Source organism: Gopherus evgoodei, chromosome 3 (genome assembly GCF_007399415.2).
Source record: "Gopherus evgoodei ecotype Sinaloan lineage chromosome 3, rGopEvg1_v1.p, whole genome shotgun sequence".
Classification (NCBI taxonomy): Eukaryota; Metazoa; Chordata; order Testudines; family Testudinidae; genus Gopherus; species Gopherus evgoodei.
The window spans coordinates 183,897,447-183,917,759 of NC_044324.1; the positions used below are offsets into that span (position 1 = coordinate 183,897,447).

General features: G+C 40.0%; 1 protein-coding gene across 4 annotated transcripts in view; it reads left to right on the forward strand.

The window, feature by feature from the left end:
- EML4 (EMAP like 4) overlaps positions 1-20,313 on the forward strand; it is a 263,780-nt gene that overhangs the window by 193,871 nt on the left and 49,596 nt on the right. For all 4 annotated transcript variants that reach the window (XM_030557641.1, XM_030557640.1, XM_030557639.1 and 1 more), the window contains 5 exons: positions 4,307-4,430; positions 8,049-8,198; positions 9,765-9,834; positions 11,248-11,358; positions 16,438-16,533. In XM_030557641.1, coding sequence (XP_030413501.1) covers positions 4,307-4,430; positions 8,049-8,198; positions 9,765-9,834; positions 11,248-11,358; positions 16,438-16,533 — 551 coding nt within the window. The remainder of the gene's footprint in view (positions 1-4,306; positions 4,431-8,048; positions 8,199-9,764; positions 9,835-11,247; positions 11,359-16,437; positions 16,534-20,313) is intronic.

A 20,313-nucleotide genomic window follows, 5' to 3' on the forward strand; every position in this document is an offset into this window, starting at 1 on the left:
GGAAATAGATTTGTTATCTTGTTTCCAATCTTTGTTCTCTAACAGTAGTTTTATTATTTTGTGTGTGTGTGTAGAGTTTACTAACAGTTAGACATCTTTCTTCGACTGGGGACATGGCATCATTTCAATGGCTGAAATCTTTCTTTTATCAGGTTTTACACCTTGGTTGGAAATAATGTCCCCAACAAAAGTCAGTTCTGTAACCCCAACGCACATTTCTCTCTCTTTAGTTTGAGGTTTGCAGCTCTAGTTGCATCCAGGACTTCCCAAAGTCTATGGTCATGCTCCTCTTTTGTTGAGCCCAGATGATGATGATATCTATTGAGGTGTCAACATCATTAATATGTTTTTAGATTATATGTATGGTTTTGTGGTACACTTCTGGGGCTGAAGCTATGCTGAAGGGTAACCATAAGAATCTATAGCTTCCAAATGGGATAATAAATGTGCATAGCTTTGAACTTTCTTTGATTCATTTTAGCTGTCAAAACCCTGAGGATGCATTTGATTTACTGAACCATAATGTCTTTTCTGCTTGGTAGTTTGAAATATTCTCTTTTTATAGCCTTGTTGAGGTCTTTGCGATCTAAGCATATGCATAACTGGCTGTTACTTTTCTCTATGATGAGAAGGGAGCTCACCCATTCTGGTGGCTCCTCAATTTTTTGTATTACTTACATTGCTTCCATCCTTGCAAGCTCAGCCTTGAGTTTATCACAGAGTGCAAATGGAACCTTTCTACATGGATGAATAACTAGAGGGACCTGCTTGTTTATCCGGATTATATGTTCACCCTACAAGCAAAACCAACCATTGAAACAGGCCATGATATTCCCAAAAGAGTGCCTCATAGCCAGGTTCAGTATTATCTTGTAGTCAGAGCATCTGTTTAACCAGACTGAGTTTCTCACATGCAGCCAGGCCTAAAATTGGTGTCACCTTCTTTGGCACCACAGTGAAAAGGAACCTGTACCTGTTTTTATGGTTGATGCTAGCAATGTACCTCTCTTTCACTGGTATATTTTTTCCAGAATAACCAGTTACTTATATTTTTGTTGGTTCCAGTTTTGATCTTATATTCAGCCTCTGATAATCTTGTTCAGACAGAATATTAATCTGAGCTCCTGTCATAGGCAGTATCCAACCCCTCTCATCAGACTTGGTAGATTCCAGTACATCTATGAAAAACTCCTCAAGATTGTCTTTAACTAAATACACTTGACGTTTTTACATTTAGGATCTGCAGCATTTTGCAAAATGATTATTCTTCCCACATTTATGACAATTTCCCAAAGGCAACACCTCGTTTGGGACCATGTTGTGATCCACACCGTCCATATAACCATCTATATCCAGTCTTCTCTCTAGCAGTGGTTTTCATACCAATTCTGGCTATATTCTTTTGTACTTAGTACATGGATAACCCCATCTCAATGAGTTCAGCTCTTTGGTTTGTGCTTCTGCTGCCCTGCATATTTGGAGAGCCGTTTCTAAAGATAAATCTCCTTCAAGGAGCAGTCTCTCCCTTAACACATTGTCTTTAATGCCACAAATGATTCTGTCTCTGACCAGAGACTCTGGCAACTCAACAAAGTCACAGGCATGAGCGTCGCATAGGCTGGGGAAGGCTATGCCTCCCCAAACAGCCCAGCATGGCCCTGCCCACGCTCCTTCCCGGAGTCCCCTCCTGCTTGCCCTTCTCCTTTGGCCCCAGCCCAGGAGGCTGCTCCTTGTCAGGGAAGCATGCTGTGGCTGGGGCAGCCGGGACTTGGGGCTGCTGGGGCCACCCAATGCGGGGGAGGGAGGCTGGAGGCGCTTGGGCTGCCCATCCTGTGCTTGGGAGAGGGGAGGAGGCTGGGGGGACCACCCCCAGCCTGCATGCAGGGACTGGGGGGGTCCGCGTGCTGCCCACCTTGTGTTCAAGGGCTGAGGCTGGGGGTTGGGGGCTGATGGCCATGTGGAAGGGGTGAACTCCAGCAAGGGAAGCATGTGCTCAGGCTGTGGGAGGTGGGGCCTGCTGGGAGCTAGCTTCCCTCAACCAATAGTTCACCCGCTGCCCATGGTCCCAGATTTTACTGAATTTCCATAATTCTATGACATATTGCTCTATGGTGTCATCAGTTTTTTGCATGCATGTAAAAAAATCGTGTCTCTCAAATGTTTCATTCTTTTTTGGCATGTAATGCTTCTCAAATTTAGTCAGTAAAAAAACTATAAATACAGTAAAAAAATAACTTCATGGTTTCACCTTCTTCAGACTTAAAGTTGTTATAAATATCCAGTGGTTCCTCCCCAAAAACATGCAAAAAGATAGATGATTTCCCTTTATCATTTTTCTCCTCTGCTGCTGTGGCTGCTAAATACAATTGAAATCCCTGTCTCTGCAACATTGCCTGACAATTGCACACTGGAAGAAGGTTGCAACACATCCATTTTTTGGCTTCTCCCCTCCCCGCTACTTCTTAAACTAGTCAAGCTACTATTGTGCTCACCAAATACATGCCAATGCTTCTGTGCCTGATGCTTCACCTGTTTCTCTGGTGCCTCCATTTGTCTCTGCTTTCAGTTGCAAATGCAGACTTAAGGTCACAATCTCTGCAGTTTCCTTCTCATTCAGTACTTCTGACAGCTTGTAATGATCCTGGGGTTCATTAAATAGCAAACCAGTGAATGAGAAAGGAATAAAACTTTAATAAAAGGAACTGGAGAGCTTCTATAGTGAGCTGCTACGCAAAGCCATGTGGTGTTCCCAACCCCCACCTTCATGGCACATCTCCAAATTCCTCTGTTCATAATACTGTCCCTTAGAAAGGAGCATCTCTAAATTATAATCTTCTACAAACATCTCTTCAAGAATATTCTACATTGCAATCTGAGAGGCAGTGACCTTGCCTCTCAAGTTCAAGAATGGTTTAAAAACATTGCTTGGTCACTTGTAAAAGGCTTGTCTTGTGTTTCTTTCTTAGCAAGATATTTTTAAAAATTAATCAAACATATTAGTTTGGAATTGGCAATATTAATCACTTCAGGTGTCATTATGCCACTTCTCAGTGCCATAGTGCTAATCCCTCAGTGCTGAATAGTTGTGCTTCCACTCTTCCCCTATTTGTCAGTAAGCTGTAGGATCCTATTCACTGGTTAACTGACTGCTGTGATCTCTGAGTGATCGTATTAACTATTAGGATTTCCAGATATCATACTCAGGAACATCTGGGAGCTCTGCTGTTGGTGGAAGATAAACTCTGTTAGGGGGTGGGGGTTGGTTTATATCTAATAAAATTTGTATATTTTACACTGAAATATTACGTTACATTTTTTAGTTTGTGTTGTTCGTGATATTCACCATTGATATTAATTACTGTTAAAGGGGAAAGATACTGAAAATAGGCCATAAATTAAACCATAATAAGTAAATCATTTAGGTTAGGGCCTGTTTCTCAATTACACTAGGGCCCCTGACACTGCTTTTAACGCTACCAGAGTGGCGTACAGTGCTCATAGTGTAACTCAGAATCAGGTCCTTGATATATTTTAAACTTCATCAGAAATTGTAATTGGCACGTTGTGTGGAAAGGATTCCACTGGGACCATGGTTTTATCTAGTGGTCACAACAAGGGAACCTTTAAGAAGGCTTACTGTCTGTTACTGACTCGCTGTGCCATTTGGGGCAAACCATTTAGCTTCTCTGTACATCTGTTCCCCAATATGAAAAATGGGCCTCAAAGAGGAGCTGTGAGGCTTAATTCATTGTCTGGTAAAGCATTCTGAGATCCGTTCATGAATACGTGCTATGGAAGTGCACATTATTTGTCGCTGAGATATTTTCAGTAGAAGTGATAGAACTGCTGGAAAAGTGATCTATTCATTTCTACTGAATGTTCAGATTACCAGAGTACTTGAGTGATTTTAATGATATCCGCTTGACACATCTTTTTCTTGTTGTTGTTATCTGTTTTAAGATGCTGATGTTTGGTAAATATTATTTATGATAATTCCAACTTCAGATTTTGAGATAATTTTGAAATGTAGGTTTCATCAGGTATTTGTATAAAATGATACATGCACTGTTATCCAAAGAGTTACCACAAATGCATTTATGGTAGCAGTAACTGTGCATGTATAATTGTGTAAGTATAATTTCTGAATACACAAATTTTACTTGTCCTTTATCAAACCCATATTTTGTAAGATAATCATAACACTGTAAATATATTCTTTGCATCTCTTATCTTAATATTGAGGTATTCATTAGAATTGAACACAGAAAGTAAAATCATTGCAATTAATATTTTTTTGTTTCAACAGAGGGAGAGTATATTAAGATGTTCATGCGGGGTCGACCAATTACAATGTTCATTCCTTCTGATGTAGAAAACTATGATGACATTAGGACAGAACTGCCTCCTGAGAAGTTAAAACTGGAGTGGGTGTATCCTTATCTTCTGCGTCACTAAATATTTGCTGTTCTTTTATGATTTTTTTCTTTAAAAATCTAATCTCATGTGTTTTCTTATAATTATGGAATTGGTTTAAATCAGAAAAATTAGTTTTCCTTGACAAAACAGTTTTTTAAGTTTACTCGCACTACAGAGTTATAAAGATAGACTTAATACATTTCCATGCACTGAGCAGCCATATCATATACCCCTGTATTTATTTTTCTACTGAAACTAATTACATCTTTATTTTAACTAGGGAAAAAAAGGAAATCTCGAAATTGTTGCATTAGAATATGATTTTCAAACATTAAGATTTTGGTTTCAGACACATTCATGTACACTCTGTGTAATGGAACATTGTGAGACTTTATTTTCTTTTGATTATGAAGAATGAAGTTAGATGACTTGATTCTGATCACAATTTTACATCAGTGTAGACTAGGACAGTTTATATGCAGCATCATGGAGTTAGTGTGTTGTGGGAAATGATGCTGAACGTGATTTGTCCTGATCTGCACTGACTCACCCGTAAAAGTTGTGGTCAGCATTGTGTCAGCTAATTTGATTCTTCTCCATTGGATTCACATTGGGTAGACAAACTCCTAGGACATACTTCAGTCCAACAATTGGTTGCTCTGCTGACACTGCCCAAACTGCCAATCGTACTAGTGGCATTGATGATGTGAACAGTCATTCACATCTGTCAGGTTGTCTGCCAGGGATCAAGATGAAAGGACCCTGTGTCCTAGTACTACTCTGTATAGACATTCTGTCATTAGATATGTCATTTTAGCAAAGTAAATTAAACTACTCATTCTTTCCTTTTATCCTGCTGAGTAATAGATAGCTTAAAGGCTTAGAATATCAGTGCTTTGGAAGGAAGCTGTGGAACCTACGTCCACTGTAGCCCTGAGGTTATGAAGAGGGAGCAGTCAAGTCCAGAGAGAGAGAAAGACACCATAGGGCAGGCAACCGAAGGAAGGGGCACCAGACTGGTTGAGAGCTAATCCCCAGATGAACCACAAAGAGGCGCCCCAGCAGATGAATACAGAAACCTGTACCAGCGCCTCTAAGAGGCAAAGCTTCCCCACTTGCAGGCACCAATTCTGTGTATAACAAAAAAGAAAAGCATGGGCAAGGAGAGATGGAACAGAATTAATGTTGGGAAAACACAGAAAAAATGACTCAGAAGTATGAAAACAATAAATAAACACAGAGAGAGAGAGAGAGAGAGAGTGTATTTGGGGGCGGTATTCTTTGAATCAGTTTCCCGCCTTGCTGAGAGAAAGTTCAATGGACAAATGTCTCTTTAATACACCACTCCCCTTTCCCTCCACTGTTTCATCTGCCAAAATTTCTAGCTTTCCACTGATAACTTCTGCTGTGAAATGCCTGTTTACACCATCAGGGTTCAAAGCTCAATCTGCTTGGTCCCTACTTTTGTTCTAGGCTGAACATTCAAAGATGTCAATCCAAATAAACCTTTATCATGCTACACATGGCAACAAATATCTACTCCTCCCCACAGAAACTGCATTTAGAACAGAACTCTTCTTACTATGGTAAAGAGTTAATGTTATGATTGCTCTGTCGCCATCAATTCTGGAAGTTCGCTGCTAGTCACTTCCCTATTATTAGGATTTTCATTAATGCCATCAACAGACAACATTTCCCTTATCTGTTAATTTCCTTTCCCCATCTCTAGCTGTCTGGTGGGATAAAATACTATTGCTAGGAATGTTTGATATATTGTGGCAAAATAAATTTAATGGATAAAGACATTTGTCTTGAGTTTTCATAATTTAACAACCTCAATTAAATGGTATCTGAACAGTATGCCTGTCCACTAGGAAGAGAGCTCAGGCTGTCAGTTGAAGACATCACCTCTCTCCTCCTAAGGTACAGCTACAGTTATTATCCAACCTAGCAGCCCTCTGGTTTTATTTTAAAGGAGGGGCTGGTGGTAGAGCATTCTCTAAGCAGGATCTTTGACTCTGAATTTCACTTCCTGCCTGCCTAGTTGACCAGAGCCCATTTTTGGAGGCTTTCAGGGCAACACTGCAAGAGTCTCTTAAAGTACATCTACACTGCAATAAAAAAAAAAAGCAATACCAAGTTTCAGAGACCGAGTCAATTCACTCAGGCACGTGTGGCTTTGGCTATGGGGCTAAAAATTTCAGTGTAGATATACAGGCTCAGACTGGAGCCCAGTCTCGGGGGCTATGTCTACACTACAGCTGGGATCAACACTCTGAGATCAATCCACTGGCAGTTGATTTAGCAGATCTAGTGAAGACCTGCCAAATCGACAGCAGATCTCTCTCCAGTCGTCCCCTGTACTCTGCCCTCGACGAGAAGGTAGGATAAGTTGACTGGAGAGTTTCTGTCATCAACTCCCCATGGTGTAGACCCCACGGAAACTCAACCTACGGTACATCGACTCCAGCTATGTTATTCATGTAGCTGGAGGTGTGTAGCATAGGTAGACCTACCATGGTAATGTAGACATAGCCTGAGATTCACTCCTGGGTTTCCCAAGCCCGAACATCTTCATGGCAATTTTTAGCCTCACACTCCAAGCCCTGACAGCCCGAGTCAGCTAGCTGTGGCTGTGCCATAGGTCTTTTATTACAGTGTATTCTCCATACTTTCCTGGGGGATACAGAGGAGTGAGAGGGTGCTGAGGTGGGAAGTTGTCATTGACGGCCAGGGTGATAATGTGGAAGATATTTTAGTAAATTTTTTTTAAGGTTTTATAGATGTTATTTTATATTCTGGTAAAGAAAGTATTTTTAATTGTGTGTAATTAGCCTAAGGATTGAAATAGGAGCAGATAGGGTATATTAAGTAAACATAACCTCCTTTCACAGGACACCAAGCAGCTATATGGTATCTAGGTTTAAGTACTGCTGAACAAGGTTGGATTTGAAATTGGTAAAGGCTCTGTATCCCATTATCAGCACAGGTACCCACCTCTCCCGCCGATCTCCCACACCCCTCGACTTAGTATGGATTGGGTAAATGTACCTATGCAGCCCTACGTTGTTCTTTGGTCTTATTTTTTAATGACCTTTTTATATTTAAAGTTCCATTTCCCAAATGATGGAGCTGCTTTGCAGTATTTTGCCTTTTTCTGAGAAGCATTTGGAATTTTCACACACTTGTTTTAAGAGGCCCAGCGGAACTGATACACTTGTACTCTGGAATGCAAAAGTACAAAGTCTGCTGTCTGATGCAATTCTGTTGCTGTGAAACACTTTAAGGCAGTACAGTGAGTGCTCTTATTAATCTAATGAAATTTCACATTTACACTTTATAAACTGACACTGTTTCATTCTTCATACTTCTGCATATTTTTATGTATGCTTTCTTTTTCTGTTAATGGGCACAACTTACAGCATATTGGTTTCCTGAACTCTTTTTCATGTGCAATATTTTTTGTTAAAGCTACATATTAGTGCAAATGTAATGAGGATAATGTCTGGTTCAGAGGTTCACAAGGGAAATTAAAAAGAAAAAGGTATTAACATTTGAGAACTCCACAGGGAAGCCTTTTTAAACTGATCCTCGTAAGCTATTTTATTAAAAACCTTGACTTTTTAAAAAAGATATGGGTATCGTGGAAGAGATTGTCGAGCCAATGTATACCTCCTTCCTACTGGAGAAATAGTATACTTCATAGCATCAGTAGTTGTATTATTTAACTATGAAGAGAGAACTCAGCGACACTACTTAGGTCATACAGACTGTGTTAAATGGTTGGTATATAACAACTGATTATAAATGCCTGAGTGTGTGTAAATATACCATAATTTATTGTAATGCAACTTCATATTTATTTAATATCCTCAAACTGAAGAGGGGTTTATTGCTTTATTATTATTTTGTTATCATTGTCATTTTTATTATTTTCCATCACAGCCCTGCTTGGAGGCCCTGATCAGTGCTCCACTGTATTAAGCACTGTACAAACACATGACAACAAGACAGTCCCTGCCTCAGAGAGTTTACAGTCTTGGATTTAAACAAAAAGTGATGGGAATGCACAGACATGGGGGAGCAGTGTAGTACAGGCAGGAATAGCAGCGTAAACTAGCCAGGATAGTGGTCAAAGTGGTCATCAGCCAAGTCAAAGCCAGATGGGAGTGATTTGCAGACATTATGGCAAAGGTAGGTTTTAAGGAGGATTTACAAAAGTATGAAGTTGGGTAATGGCTTTGCAAACTTTGATAGGGAGTTATTTCTAAGGATTAATGCATAGCCTGGGAGTCAGCACAAAGATGCTCATGTGGAAATCAGACAAGCAGACAGTCAAAGCTAGTATCATTAGCACAGCAAAGGCAATGGTTGACTTTGATTAAATGTCCTATTGGAAAAGTATCGTAGGTTTATCTGGTGGAAGGCCATAAAGATGAGAAGAATGTTCGATGTGTTGGTGAACTGGTCTTTCTGTCTGTACAAAATATGTTGTCGAGATCCTTATTGTTTTGTGACTTATTTACTGTAATCACTTCCTATGGCCTGGATGCCTCCAATCTTGCGCCCATTACATTCAGTCAGGATATTGTTCTAGACTGATCTTCCTGATCCATCATTCTGACCACATCAGCTCTCTCTTTGCCTCCCTCCACTGGCTCTCTCATCTTACTGATGTTACAGAGAAAATGGATGAGAACTAAGTCAAAGATGACCCCCAGATTATGGGCCTGAGATTCAGGCAGTGTGCTTTCAAATTACTGTATCTGGGGTGTTTTACACCTGCTAGAAAGCGGTATAACATGCACATGAACAAACCATGCCTTATACCAATTTATCCTTCTACACTAAGAATTTTCATCAGTGTGACTTCATGGGTGGCTCATCACCAAGGGCTGAAATATTTATAGATGAGCCCTCGGAGTCCTGACCCCAGTGGTCTTTTTTGGTTCATGGCTGCTCTATGCAAAAGTATAATATAATGGTCATAAATAGATCCAGATATTTGCCAAAGGAGGCTAAACTCTTTAGATAACAGAGACCTGAACTAGTATGACTCAAAATTTGTCAAGACTATCTCATTGAAAGTCTGTGGGACTTAGGATCCTAAGTTAAGTCATTTTTTTAAAAATAAAACTTAGGCTCCTAAGTCACTTAAGCACTTTAGAAAATTTTACCCTAAATCTTTTCTTTACTCCTGTGTGCATATTTTGTGTGAAACTTCTGTTCACACAGATAAAAGGACTACAAAATAACATCTCACTTTGAAGAGCTGTGATGGCAAAAGCAGGGAATTAGAATGTTGAATATCCCTAACAAATATCTTCCATGTTGACATTATTTCTTAGCCTTGCAGTTCATCCAGACAAAATTAGGATTGCAACAGGACAGCTAGCTGGAGTGGATAAAGATGGAAGGGTGAGTAATAGAGCTGCAGAGGAATAGTTTCTTGTTTGAAAATCAGGATAAAACATACATAGTTCATTCTTTTCATCCTTCGATCCTCTATTTATGATTTTTGTGTGTGTTATGTTTAGATATATATTTAGTTTTCCTGTTTTTAAGGTGACAGTCAATTCCTCTAGCATAAGAAAATGAACACAAATCAAATACATAACTGCACATTACAAAGAGCAGAAGTTTATAAAGCCTTTTTTCATGTGGTGTGCATCACATATTTCTGCTTCTCTCTCTCACACAAATGTGGAATTTGCAATCAGCACAAAGAGGGCCATAGGACTCCCATGCTTACTCTAGTCAGTCTTCTCCACAAGGAAAGAGATTCTGACTCAAACTAGAGGCCCTCATGTACTCTTATGGCCTTGAGGAAAAGGAAACCTAACTTGAGGGTTTGGCCAGCTGCGCAGCGAGTTCACCCAGCTGAGTGAGAGTACCGATAAACAGTCCTGCATATGGCTGTTAAACTACTCTCTTGGAATTTAAACAACCAGTTCATCTTTACTAAGTTGACATCACTAGTATGACATACAGTAGAATTTTATAATGAACATCTTCCAAGTAGTAGATGCACTGTAAATAAGACCAATCCTTGGACTTTGCAATTCATCCCATTTTGCTGCAAAGAAAAATTGTGATTTTATTGTTGGTATTGTTTACAGTTATGATTTCCATTGCACGGTTGTTGAAGTAATCCTTTTAGAATTGTTTTCTGTCAACATCATGATTTATTATCTTTTTGTGGTGAATACTGACTTTATTCTTAAGCCATACTAAGCCATTTCATCGTGGACTGTGGCCTTGTCAAATATGTGAAACCAAGCAGGTTTGGGCCTGGATATCACTTGGATGGAACATCACCATGGAAAAAGCTGCAGCAGGAAGAGGGGTGTAGGTGATTCAGTACTCTAACCTGAATCAGTTCTGAAGCATTAATCTGATTCGATGCTAGGATGCACTGCAACACTGTTGAATGTGCCATCTTTGTATGAGATAAAACCCTGGGTGGGTGGGTGGGTGGGTGGGTGTGTGTCAGGATATTGGCCAAATTTTGACTTGAGTATTTTACATTTTGCCTTACATTTTAAATTGAACAAATGCTACTCTGTTTCCATTCCAGAGGTGATAGGTAAAGCAGTCGCTGTACAGAAGTCTGTAAATCTTGCCTAGAATCCATTGAGATTAAAGGTGCTATGTAAATGTAAGGTGTTACTGTATAATTATTTTTCTTCACTTCAGTCAATATTTACTTTACAGGTCAATAATTCGTGGTGTTGACATCAACAGAAGTCAGTATCTGCTTAATGTAAGATTAAATCTGCATGTGACATTTTAGCCTTCAGTAACAGTTTTTATCAAATTGCTTTTACTTAGTCTTTGCAGCCCCATGTTAGAGTATGGGACTCAGTGAGCCTGATGACACTGCAGGTTATTGGCCTCGGCACTTTCGAGCGTGGAGTGGGGTGTCTGGATTTTTCAAAAGCAGTAAGAAAAAAATTGCATTTTTTTAATAATTTACCATACTGTATATAAGTCAGACAGAAACACCTGTAAGTGTTATATGTACTGTGGTTTTCTAGCTGAACTACCTTGGGACTGAAGCGTGTTTGGAAAGTTAAATGCATTGCATTAAAACAACTTAGGGCAATGAAAATAGTTCTAGGAAAAACCCCAGGAAGTTACATATGTAAAATAGTGGCAGCAAAATAGCACAACCAATAAACAGTTTACAGGAAATATGTAGAATAGAAATTGAGAAGTCCGTACTGCATTTCTGTTTCAACACATGTTGAAAGATTTGTTTCTGTGAGGAAGTTCATGAAGATGAATCTTGGCAAGTTCTGATGCAAAGTATTAATTTTCTCCCTGCATTGTACTAGAGTTTCACCCTAGTACAGGAAACAACAAAACCCTTGCTTGCACCTCTGTCTGCTTAAGAAATAATGTCTTATCTCCTCCTCTTAATGGCAAGCATAAAGGTTTTTAAAATGTAGACCAAATGCAAGCAATCTTGTTATCTAGGCCATCAAAAGTTTGTGACCAGAAAAATTGTTAATAACTTTAAGCAAGCTGTTTCATCTTGTTAATTTTGACTATTATATAAAACAAATATAGATTTTGCTAAAATCATTCGTCCAGCCTGGCCTGCATTTTTTTAATGGAAAAAGTCTTATCAAATCTGCTGAATATGGATAAAATATTAAACTCTGGAATACCTTTTTCATTTCAAAATCATAATTGTGCTTCCCATAAGATTTGCCAAATATGCATACATTAATCATTAGTTTCCCTTAAGTACACCCACCCTGAAAAATTAGTCTAAAGCAGTGATTCTCAAATGGATATTGACCCCACTTGTTGAGAATCAAATACAGTGAATTCTGTGCCTTGTAGATGTGGAAACAAAGGGAAATAGAAGATGTTGCTGTCCTGCTCAATCTGGTATCTCCTCTCCCCATCCCTTCCCACTTCAACACCATCTCTATTCATGGAAGAGGAAGCCAGCTGCCATCACTTGAGAACAGAGTACAGTTGGGTTGGGAGGAGAAGAGAAAAAGTGCTATCCATAGGAGCTTCTCCTTCTCACCCCACAGCCGACTCTCTCACATTCCAGCCCACTGATCACCCAAGCACTCACATCAGGCCCCATATTGTTGCAAGCAGCCCATGGCAACCAGCCCCCACCTGTCAACACTCCATGACCTGCTCTACCTCCTCTAAACCAGTCTTCTGACCTAGTGCCCCATCTGTTTCCATCAGGTTTTCCCCATCCTCAGCAGTTGAAATCAGCTATGGTTTTTTTGGCAATTGCACAATTCTTTGTGACTGCAAAAGACTGTGGAATGTGGATAATTCATGGCAAGAAGCCATGCCTAGGTTTTGTATCTTAGCTGGGAAAATTCTGATAAATACTGAATTAAAGAATCAACAACTCCCTGTTCCAAGTAATCTTTCATTCTCTCATCCCATACCTCTTCTTCAGGCAAAGGCCTGTGCAAAAATATAGACCTTTCGGCGTACCTTGCCAGGTCAATGAGGAAAGTGACTTCTGGAGTCCTGTGTCAGAGTGGTTTCTCAGCTGTAGCCAGATCTAAACAAAGTTTGAAAGGGTTTCCAGTAATTGGAAATCCAGAAAATGGAAGAATTTCCATGTCATAATCTTCTTCAAAGAGGAAATAGCAATAATCTGCCAGATTATCAATATTACGAGGCAGTTTCTTGAATAGAAGAAATAATAATTGATTGCTTGAAAGATGTTAGCACTTTGCCCTTGCTTAGGGAGGTACTGATTGTGTCTACCAATAATAGAGCCAATGTCCCACCAGCAGGATTTTATTTCTCAAATTACAGCCCAAAGCGTCCCAATCACTCCCAAGAACCTTACAGAGTGAGTCTGGCTGAATCAAAGAAGCTAATCAGAGACGACTTTGTTTAGTTCATAAGAAACAATTGTGTATCAGGGTGAGACAAACACAATCTGACCTGTGAAGTGGATAGAAAGTTCCTCACAGTGAGAAGCACTCCTGTGTGTGTGTGTGTGTGTGTGTGAGAGAGAGAGAGAGAAGGCGTAGCTCAAATTAATCAGATGGTCTACTAACCAGAATTATTCTTTTAATCGGAACTTCCTAGATGATGATATGCTGGAGAAGTGTGTTTCTTTACTTCCATCATGGCCATGGCATAAGACTTCAAAATTCTTTGTCATGATTTATAAAAATCACAAAATAGAGTTTTTGTCACCAGCGCTATAGCTCTTCTAGCATGTTTAATGTGTTGCAAATCATCTGAATACTTAAGTGAACTGCTAAAAAGGTTGGGAGGGAAGGTGTGTGTATGCACCACCACAAGAGTAGATGATGATAAAACATAATCATAAGATCACCGTAGGCTATTAATATTTGCCCATCTGTTGTACAATATTCTCCTCCAGAGATTTCAGAAATCTGATTGGTTCCATTAATCTGAGGGTAGCACAATAAAATAGTTTCTCTACCCCAAAGGTGGTGCCTAATCTCAAAGTAAATGAAGTTCATGCTCTTATTCTGGCCAGGTATAATCTTTACTCCTCAAGTCACCTGTACTATACCTAAAATAAAATCCAGAGTGCAACCAGCTTTATGTGTAAATCTGTGAACCACCTGTGACTTTTCTGTGGTTGTTAGAAGCCAGGACATCTTGAGTCAACCAAGAAGAGTCATTGGTCTCATGGACATAATTCAGCCAGGATAATTAGCCTCAGTGATTCTAAGACTAAGTTGATTCCATGGTCAAATTTAGGAACTCAGCCTAGATACAGAGGGTGGCCTGTACACAACTACTTAGTCCCATGTTTATATTGTTCTATGACACTTACACTAGTTGGCCATGCTGAAACATACCCAGTTTTGAGATGATGGTCTGCATTTAAGATTACATGCAGTAAGCACAGCCACTCCACCTCCTCAGCCAGCCTGTGCCTCAGGTTGGATTTAGTATCTCCTTGGTAATTAGCCCAGATATCTCCTCAGTATCACAGCAAGTTTTCAGTAATTCATTCCTTGTATTAAACTACAGAAGCTGTTGTGGAAGGTCCCTGCCTCAACCAGTGGTCTGCATTCTGAGATAATTCCCCATTTGAAACCAGTGGGGCTGATATCCATTTTCAGACACCTAGTCTAGTCCTCATTGGTTTATTCTTTCATATCTACCATTGTCCATCATTACAACAATTGAGGGACATAGGGCTCCAAATTACTTCTTCCCTTCAGGTTTTTCATATCATCATCCAGTGGCAGCATTCTCAACTCTCACATCCATCATAATGTGATTTTTAAATAAGGAAACCTGCCATAAGTGTGTATGCATAAGGACCTCCTGGTAAGGTCCAAAAGATGTCATCTCCTTTTATCCCCAGTTTAAAAAAAAACAACAACCCACAATTAAGAAATTAAATAAATAAAACAGACTAAACTGGTGCTTAGTTATGCTGCTAAAATTAATATTGTTAATGATGTTTAAGCTATGCCCTCAAGAAGTGACAAAAAACTTTGCTGTTAAAAAGAATAAATGTTCACCTGCCCCAGCATGTTGTCGAAACAAAGTAGTACAGTTTAAGACAACACCATTATTTTCTCCAGCTCATTATTGCATACCATTATAGCCCACAGAGCTGTAAAATGCTATTTCAGTGTCATATGTTCATAGCCTCTAAAAGGCCTCTCTTATACCTATAATAGGTTTCACTCTTATTTTCTAAAAAGTAGAGAAAAATGCCATCAAAAAAATCTTAGAAGAACAGTAAGGGCCTGCATCCATTTTTGTTAGTGCCATTTTGCAGCTGCAGCTTAGACCGATTAGGGCCAAATTTTCAGGTTAGCCATAATCTAACAATAACACATAATTTTAAAAAAATAATTTCACATCCCAAACATACCTGTCATATGGTTCCTTATAGGGACAATAAGCAGGAAATACCATATGGCCATATTGTTCTACCAATCCCACTAATCCCAATGAGAGCAGCGCATGTAACCAAAGCAAGAATAAGGCCTCTTAGTTTAGTTTTGTACACCTAGCATTCTGTTTCAAATTCACTTTTAAATGGAAATTGTACTGTCACCTGAAAATTGTCATAATCTGTTAGTGAATGTAGTTAGGACTCTAGGAACCACATTTAAAAGAAAAAGAAGGCCCCAAATCTGTTCACCAATGGGCATATAAATGCCTCATTTTTATGTGGTGCTACAATAATAACTCCCCCAATGTTCATTTGTAAATACTGCATATTTTTGCCCTAAGGATCCTGGGCCTGTCTTTTAAAATTTGGCCCTAACTATGTTTATCGTTGATTCTTTTTATTCAGTAACTTCTTGTTGTGAAACATTTACACTGTTTACAGTATGTAAAACTTAAATGCTAAGTTGCCTGCTACTGCAGAGGGAGAACAGACGTTTAAATTTGATACCTAGACATGCTCTTACTTTGATATTGTATTCTGTGCTTCAGTTTTCCTGTCTGCAAAACGGAGCTTCTAATAATAATTGCTGTGAGGTCTAAATTGGCTATGTATACATGGCTTTGAAAATATAAAACAAGATATATATGCTGTGTGTTAATATTATTGTTACAATTAAAGAAATGAACCAAGAGAGTTACCTGTGCCATATGAAACTGACAAAGAAAATACTTTCCAAATGGGAAGGGACGAGTGCGGTAGATGACAAAACATTTTGTACTTTATGCTTCCAACACAGTATTGCAAACAATAGGGTTAGAAAGGTATTGAAAGGTGGTGATGAGGGGGAGTTGACAATGCCTGCTTTCAAATTCTACCAGAATACCATCTAAAGTGTGGTTCATTTGTTTATTGGGAAATGATATTAAGCTGAATTTAGATTTCTCAGTTCCAAGTATAAAGGAAAAAATCCAACTGTATTAAACTGTTGCTTATTCATATAGACACGGTATTTATTTGTGCATTCTAGTGATTTTGAAATACAGTACTGCTGTGTTTGGTTTTAAATCAGACCTTATCCTATTTCAAAATGTGATATGACAGCACTGTCCGTGGCTTTCTTTTTAAAGGATTCAGGTTCTCATTTGTGTGTGATTGATGACTCTAACGAGCACATGTTGACTGTATGGGACTGGCAAAGGAAATCAAAGGTAGCAGAGATAAAGGTAAATAGGACACTTTGCTTAAGCAAATATTCTGATATATAATTTGTACAGCACGTGCAGTTTATTCTCCTGTGGCTATCTATATATGTATCTGGTGCACTGAGAGGCACAAATCCAACGAGCGTCTTCTATCGCCCAAGAAGCCCCAGTGTTTGGTATAACTCCACCACACACTATTTGTTACTGACTTTATATATGAAAATTTGAAAAAAAAATTAAATCAAATTTTAAAGGGTTTGAAGTATAAAGACAATTAAAAGCAAAGTGACTCCTTAGCAGGAGAAAAACTTTTTTCATTAACGTTTTTTCTCTTTGAAGTACTGGGAAGTTTAAGGGGCCAAAGGATAAATAAAATTTGCAGCTGGTTTTTTAACCTGGCCCTTCTAGGTTTAGCCAAAATCTACAAGTGGGAAGTCTTACTCTTACATTGTCACCTGCCTGCTGTCTATCAGCAGCTTTCCCATCTTTTGTTTGGAAGCCATGAACATAGCCATGAACATAAGATAAGAATAAGTAGTTTAGAGCTGATGCTGTAGCAGTCAAAACTGACTACTGAGAGGGATTTTCTGGCTTCCAGTTCTCTGATATTTTGATTTTGCCGTTTGTTTTCATGGAAACTAATGTTGTGTCATCAAGATACAGTTATGTTTGAAAATATTACTGTCCTGATTCTGCTTTCACCTTTGTTTTATACTGCTCTAGCTCCATTGGTCTTGGTGGAGTTTCTTCTGTTTTATACCAGAATCAGATCTTAAGTTTTAAAATATTTACCATATGACACTACAGTATTTTTCTCTTTTCTAACCCTTATTTCCTTCTGAAATGAGAATAGAGCTTAAGGTCAGAAAAGACCATTAAATCTTCTGGTCTGACCTCCTTTACATCAAAGGCCATAAAATGTCACCCTTTTACCCTGTATTGGGCCACAAGTAGTGTTTGGGTGTAGCATATCTTCTGGAAAGACATCCAGTCTTGATATGAAAACAACAACAGTTGGAGAATCCATCACTTCTGTAGGTCAGTGGTTTTCCACCACGGAGTTGCAGAATGTAAGGCACTGGGTCACGGCAATTCTGGTCAGCACCGCTGACCGGGCCATTAAAAGTCCCGTTGGCGGTGCTGCCCAGCTAAGGCAGGCTAGTCTCTGCCTGTTCTGACACTATGCTTCGCCCAGGAAGCAGCCAGAAGCAGGTCCAGCTCCACTCTCTGCACTCTGCTGCGCAGAGCCACTTGTGCGCCTCTGCCTTGGAGCCAGACCTGCTGCTGGCCACTTCTGGGGTGCAGCACAGTCCACGTTGCCAGGACAGGCAGGAAACCTGTCTCTGCACCCCAGCTGCGTTGCTGATTGGGAGCCGCCGGAGATAAGCCTGTGCCTGAACTCCTCTTCTCCTGCCCCAGCCCTGAGTCACCTCTCAAACATGGAGCCCCTTCCTGCACCTCAAACCCCTCGTCGCTAGCCCCACCCAGAGCCTGCACCCCCAGCCCAGAACCCTGACCACCTCCTGCACCCCTGCCCCAACCCGGAGTCCCCCCAAACTCAGAGCCCTCTCCTGCACCCCAAATCCCTCATCCTCAGCCTGCACCCAGAGCCCTACCCCCTCCCAAACTCCAACTCCCTGCCCCACCCCTGAGACCTCACCTCAAACCCAGAATACCCTCCTGCACCCCAAACCTCTCATCCTCAGCCTGCAACCAGAGCCCTGACCCCCCATGCAGCCCAAACCCATTCCCCAGCCCAGAGCCCCACTCACACCCTGAATCCCTCATTCCCTGTCCCAGCCCGCACCCTAACCTTCTGCCCTAGCCCTCAGCTCCTCCCACACCTCAAACCTGTCATCCCCAACTCCATTGGGTAATGGGAATCAACAATTTTCTTCAACTGGACCACCAGAAAAAAAGTTTGAAACCCACTGCTCTAGGTAGTTTTCTCCAATGATTTATCATCCTCACTCTCTTTTGTTTTTTTTTAAAATGCCTTAGTTCCTATTTGGAAATGTCTGGTTTCAGCTTCCAACCATTCTACCCAGTATTTTCTCCCCATGAAAGTACTTATACACTGTATAATCAAGTCACCTCTGTTTTCTTTTTGCTAAACTAAACAGATCAAGCTCTTAAAGGCTGTCACCATATGGCATTTTTTCCACTCTTCGAATCATTTCTGTAGCTGTTTTTCTGCACCCTCTTCAATTTTTCCAACATCCTTTTAAAATGTGGGCAGCAGAACTAGATGCAGTATTCCAGTATCAGTCTTACCAATGCCATACACAGCGGTAAAGTCACCTCCCTGTTCCTACTTACTACTCTCCTCTCTATACATGCAAGGATTGCTCACCCCTTTTTTGCAGCAGCATAGCACTGGTAGCTCATGTTGAGTTGTTTGTCCACTATGACTCCTAACTCCTTGTTGAGCATCAGTACTTTTCTGGATACAGGCCACCATTCTATTGGTCTGACCTGCATTCCTTGTTCCTAGATCTATAGCTTTCCATTTGGCTATGTTAAAATACATTTTGTTTGAATGGGCCTAGCTTTCCAGGTGTTCCAGATCACTCTGAATGGCTGCTCTTATAACAGGGCAAGCTCCTCTCATTCCCTCACTAACAGTCTCTGGATGTCTGTGAGTTATTTGTTAACTCTGCCAAGACACCATCACAACCCTTATGCACCATTTCTACCTGCCCCCTGTCCTTCACTCCTCAGCCCTTTCTCCAGGGAGAGGAAGAGGAAACAATTTCTCCAGCTGAAGAATTCGTTTCGCCTGGGCTCTGCTAGCCCCCTCTCTCTCTCTCTTTCCTTTTGCATTTCCCTCCTGTGCTTTTTAACTATCTTCCCAGCTAATGCTAGAGTTAGCTCCCTCAGCCCACAGTCTGATTAGGGTTTACTCCATTCCTAAGTCAAGTCTTCTCTTGGGGGGCCAGCTAATCAGTGCTTAAGTGTCCAGAGTGTTGGGGCGGCTGTTAGCTCTCAGGGCTCTTTCACAGCCCTGTCCTTTGTGTCATCTGCAAATTTTATCCCAGTGATTTTATATTTATTTCCAGACCATTGATGAAAATGTTGAATAGTGTCAGGCCTACTGCCTATCTTCACAGAATGCCATTAGAAACACCCCCACTCAAAGATGGGTTTCACACTGAGAGCTATTATTTCCAGATATATCAATTATCCGGTTCTGAATCCATTAAACATAGGCTTTATTGATATTGTATAGTGCTAACTTTTAATCAGATTTAGATTAAACATTATTTTGCTCAGGACTGATGTCAGACTAACTGGCCTGTAGCTACCTAGGTCATCCTTCTCGCCCTTTTTGAATATTAACACAACATTAGTAGGCTTCCTGTCTTCTGGAATTTCCATGGTATTCCAAGATTAATTAAAAATTAACATCAGCAGTTTCAAGTGTTAGTTTAAAAAAACCTCTCTATATTTTATAAATGCTTTTGGTTTCTAAATTCTATAGTACTTCAGTCCTGGAATCTGGCATCTTGAGTGTTTTTTTTTTAATTTGGATGATCATAATTATTTCTTGGAATGCAGGCAAGTTGTGCTCCAGAGTTTCCATTTGGAGCCCGATGCTGCAAGTTGCTGAACCACTTTCAACAGCCATTGGCTTTAGTGGGAGTTAAAGGTGTTCTGCATTGCTCAGGAGGTGCTCTGCACCTTTCAGGGTTGGGCCCTAAAATCTAATAGTTATATGATCTAAAGTTTGTGTGTGCATACATGATTATGTCCATACTTGTGTGGTTTCACATATGCAGTGAAATATCATTTAAGTTGCTA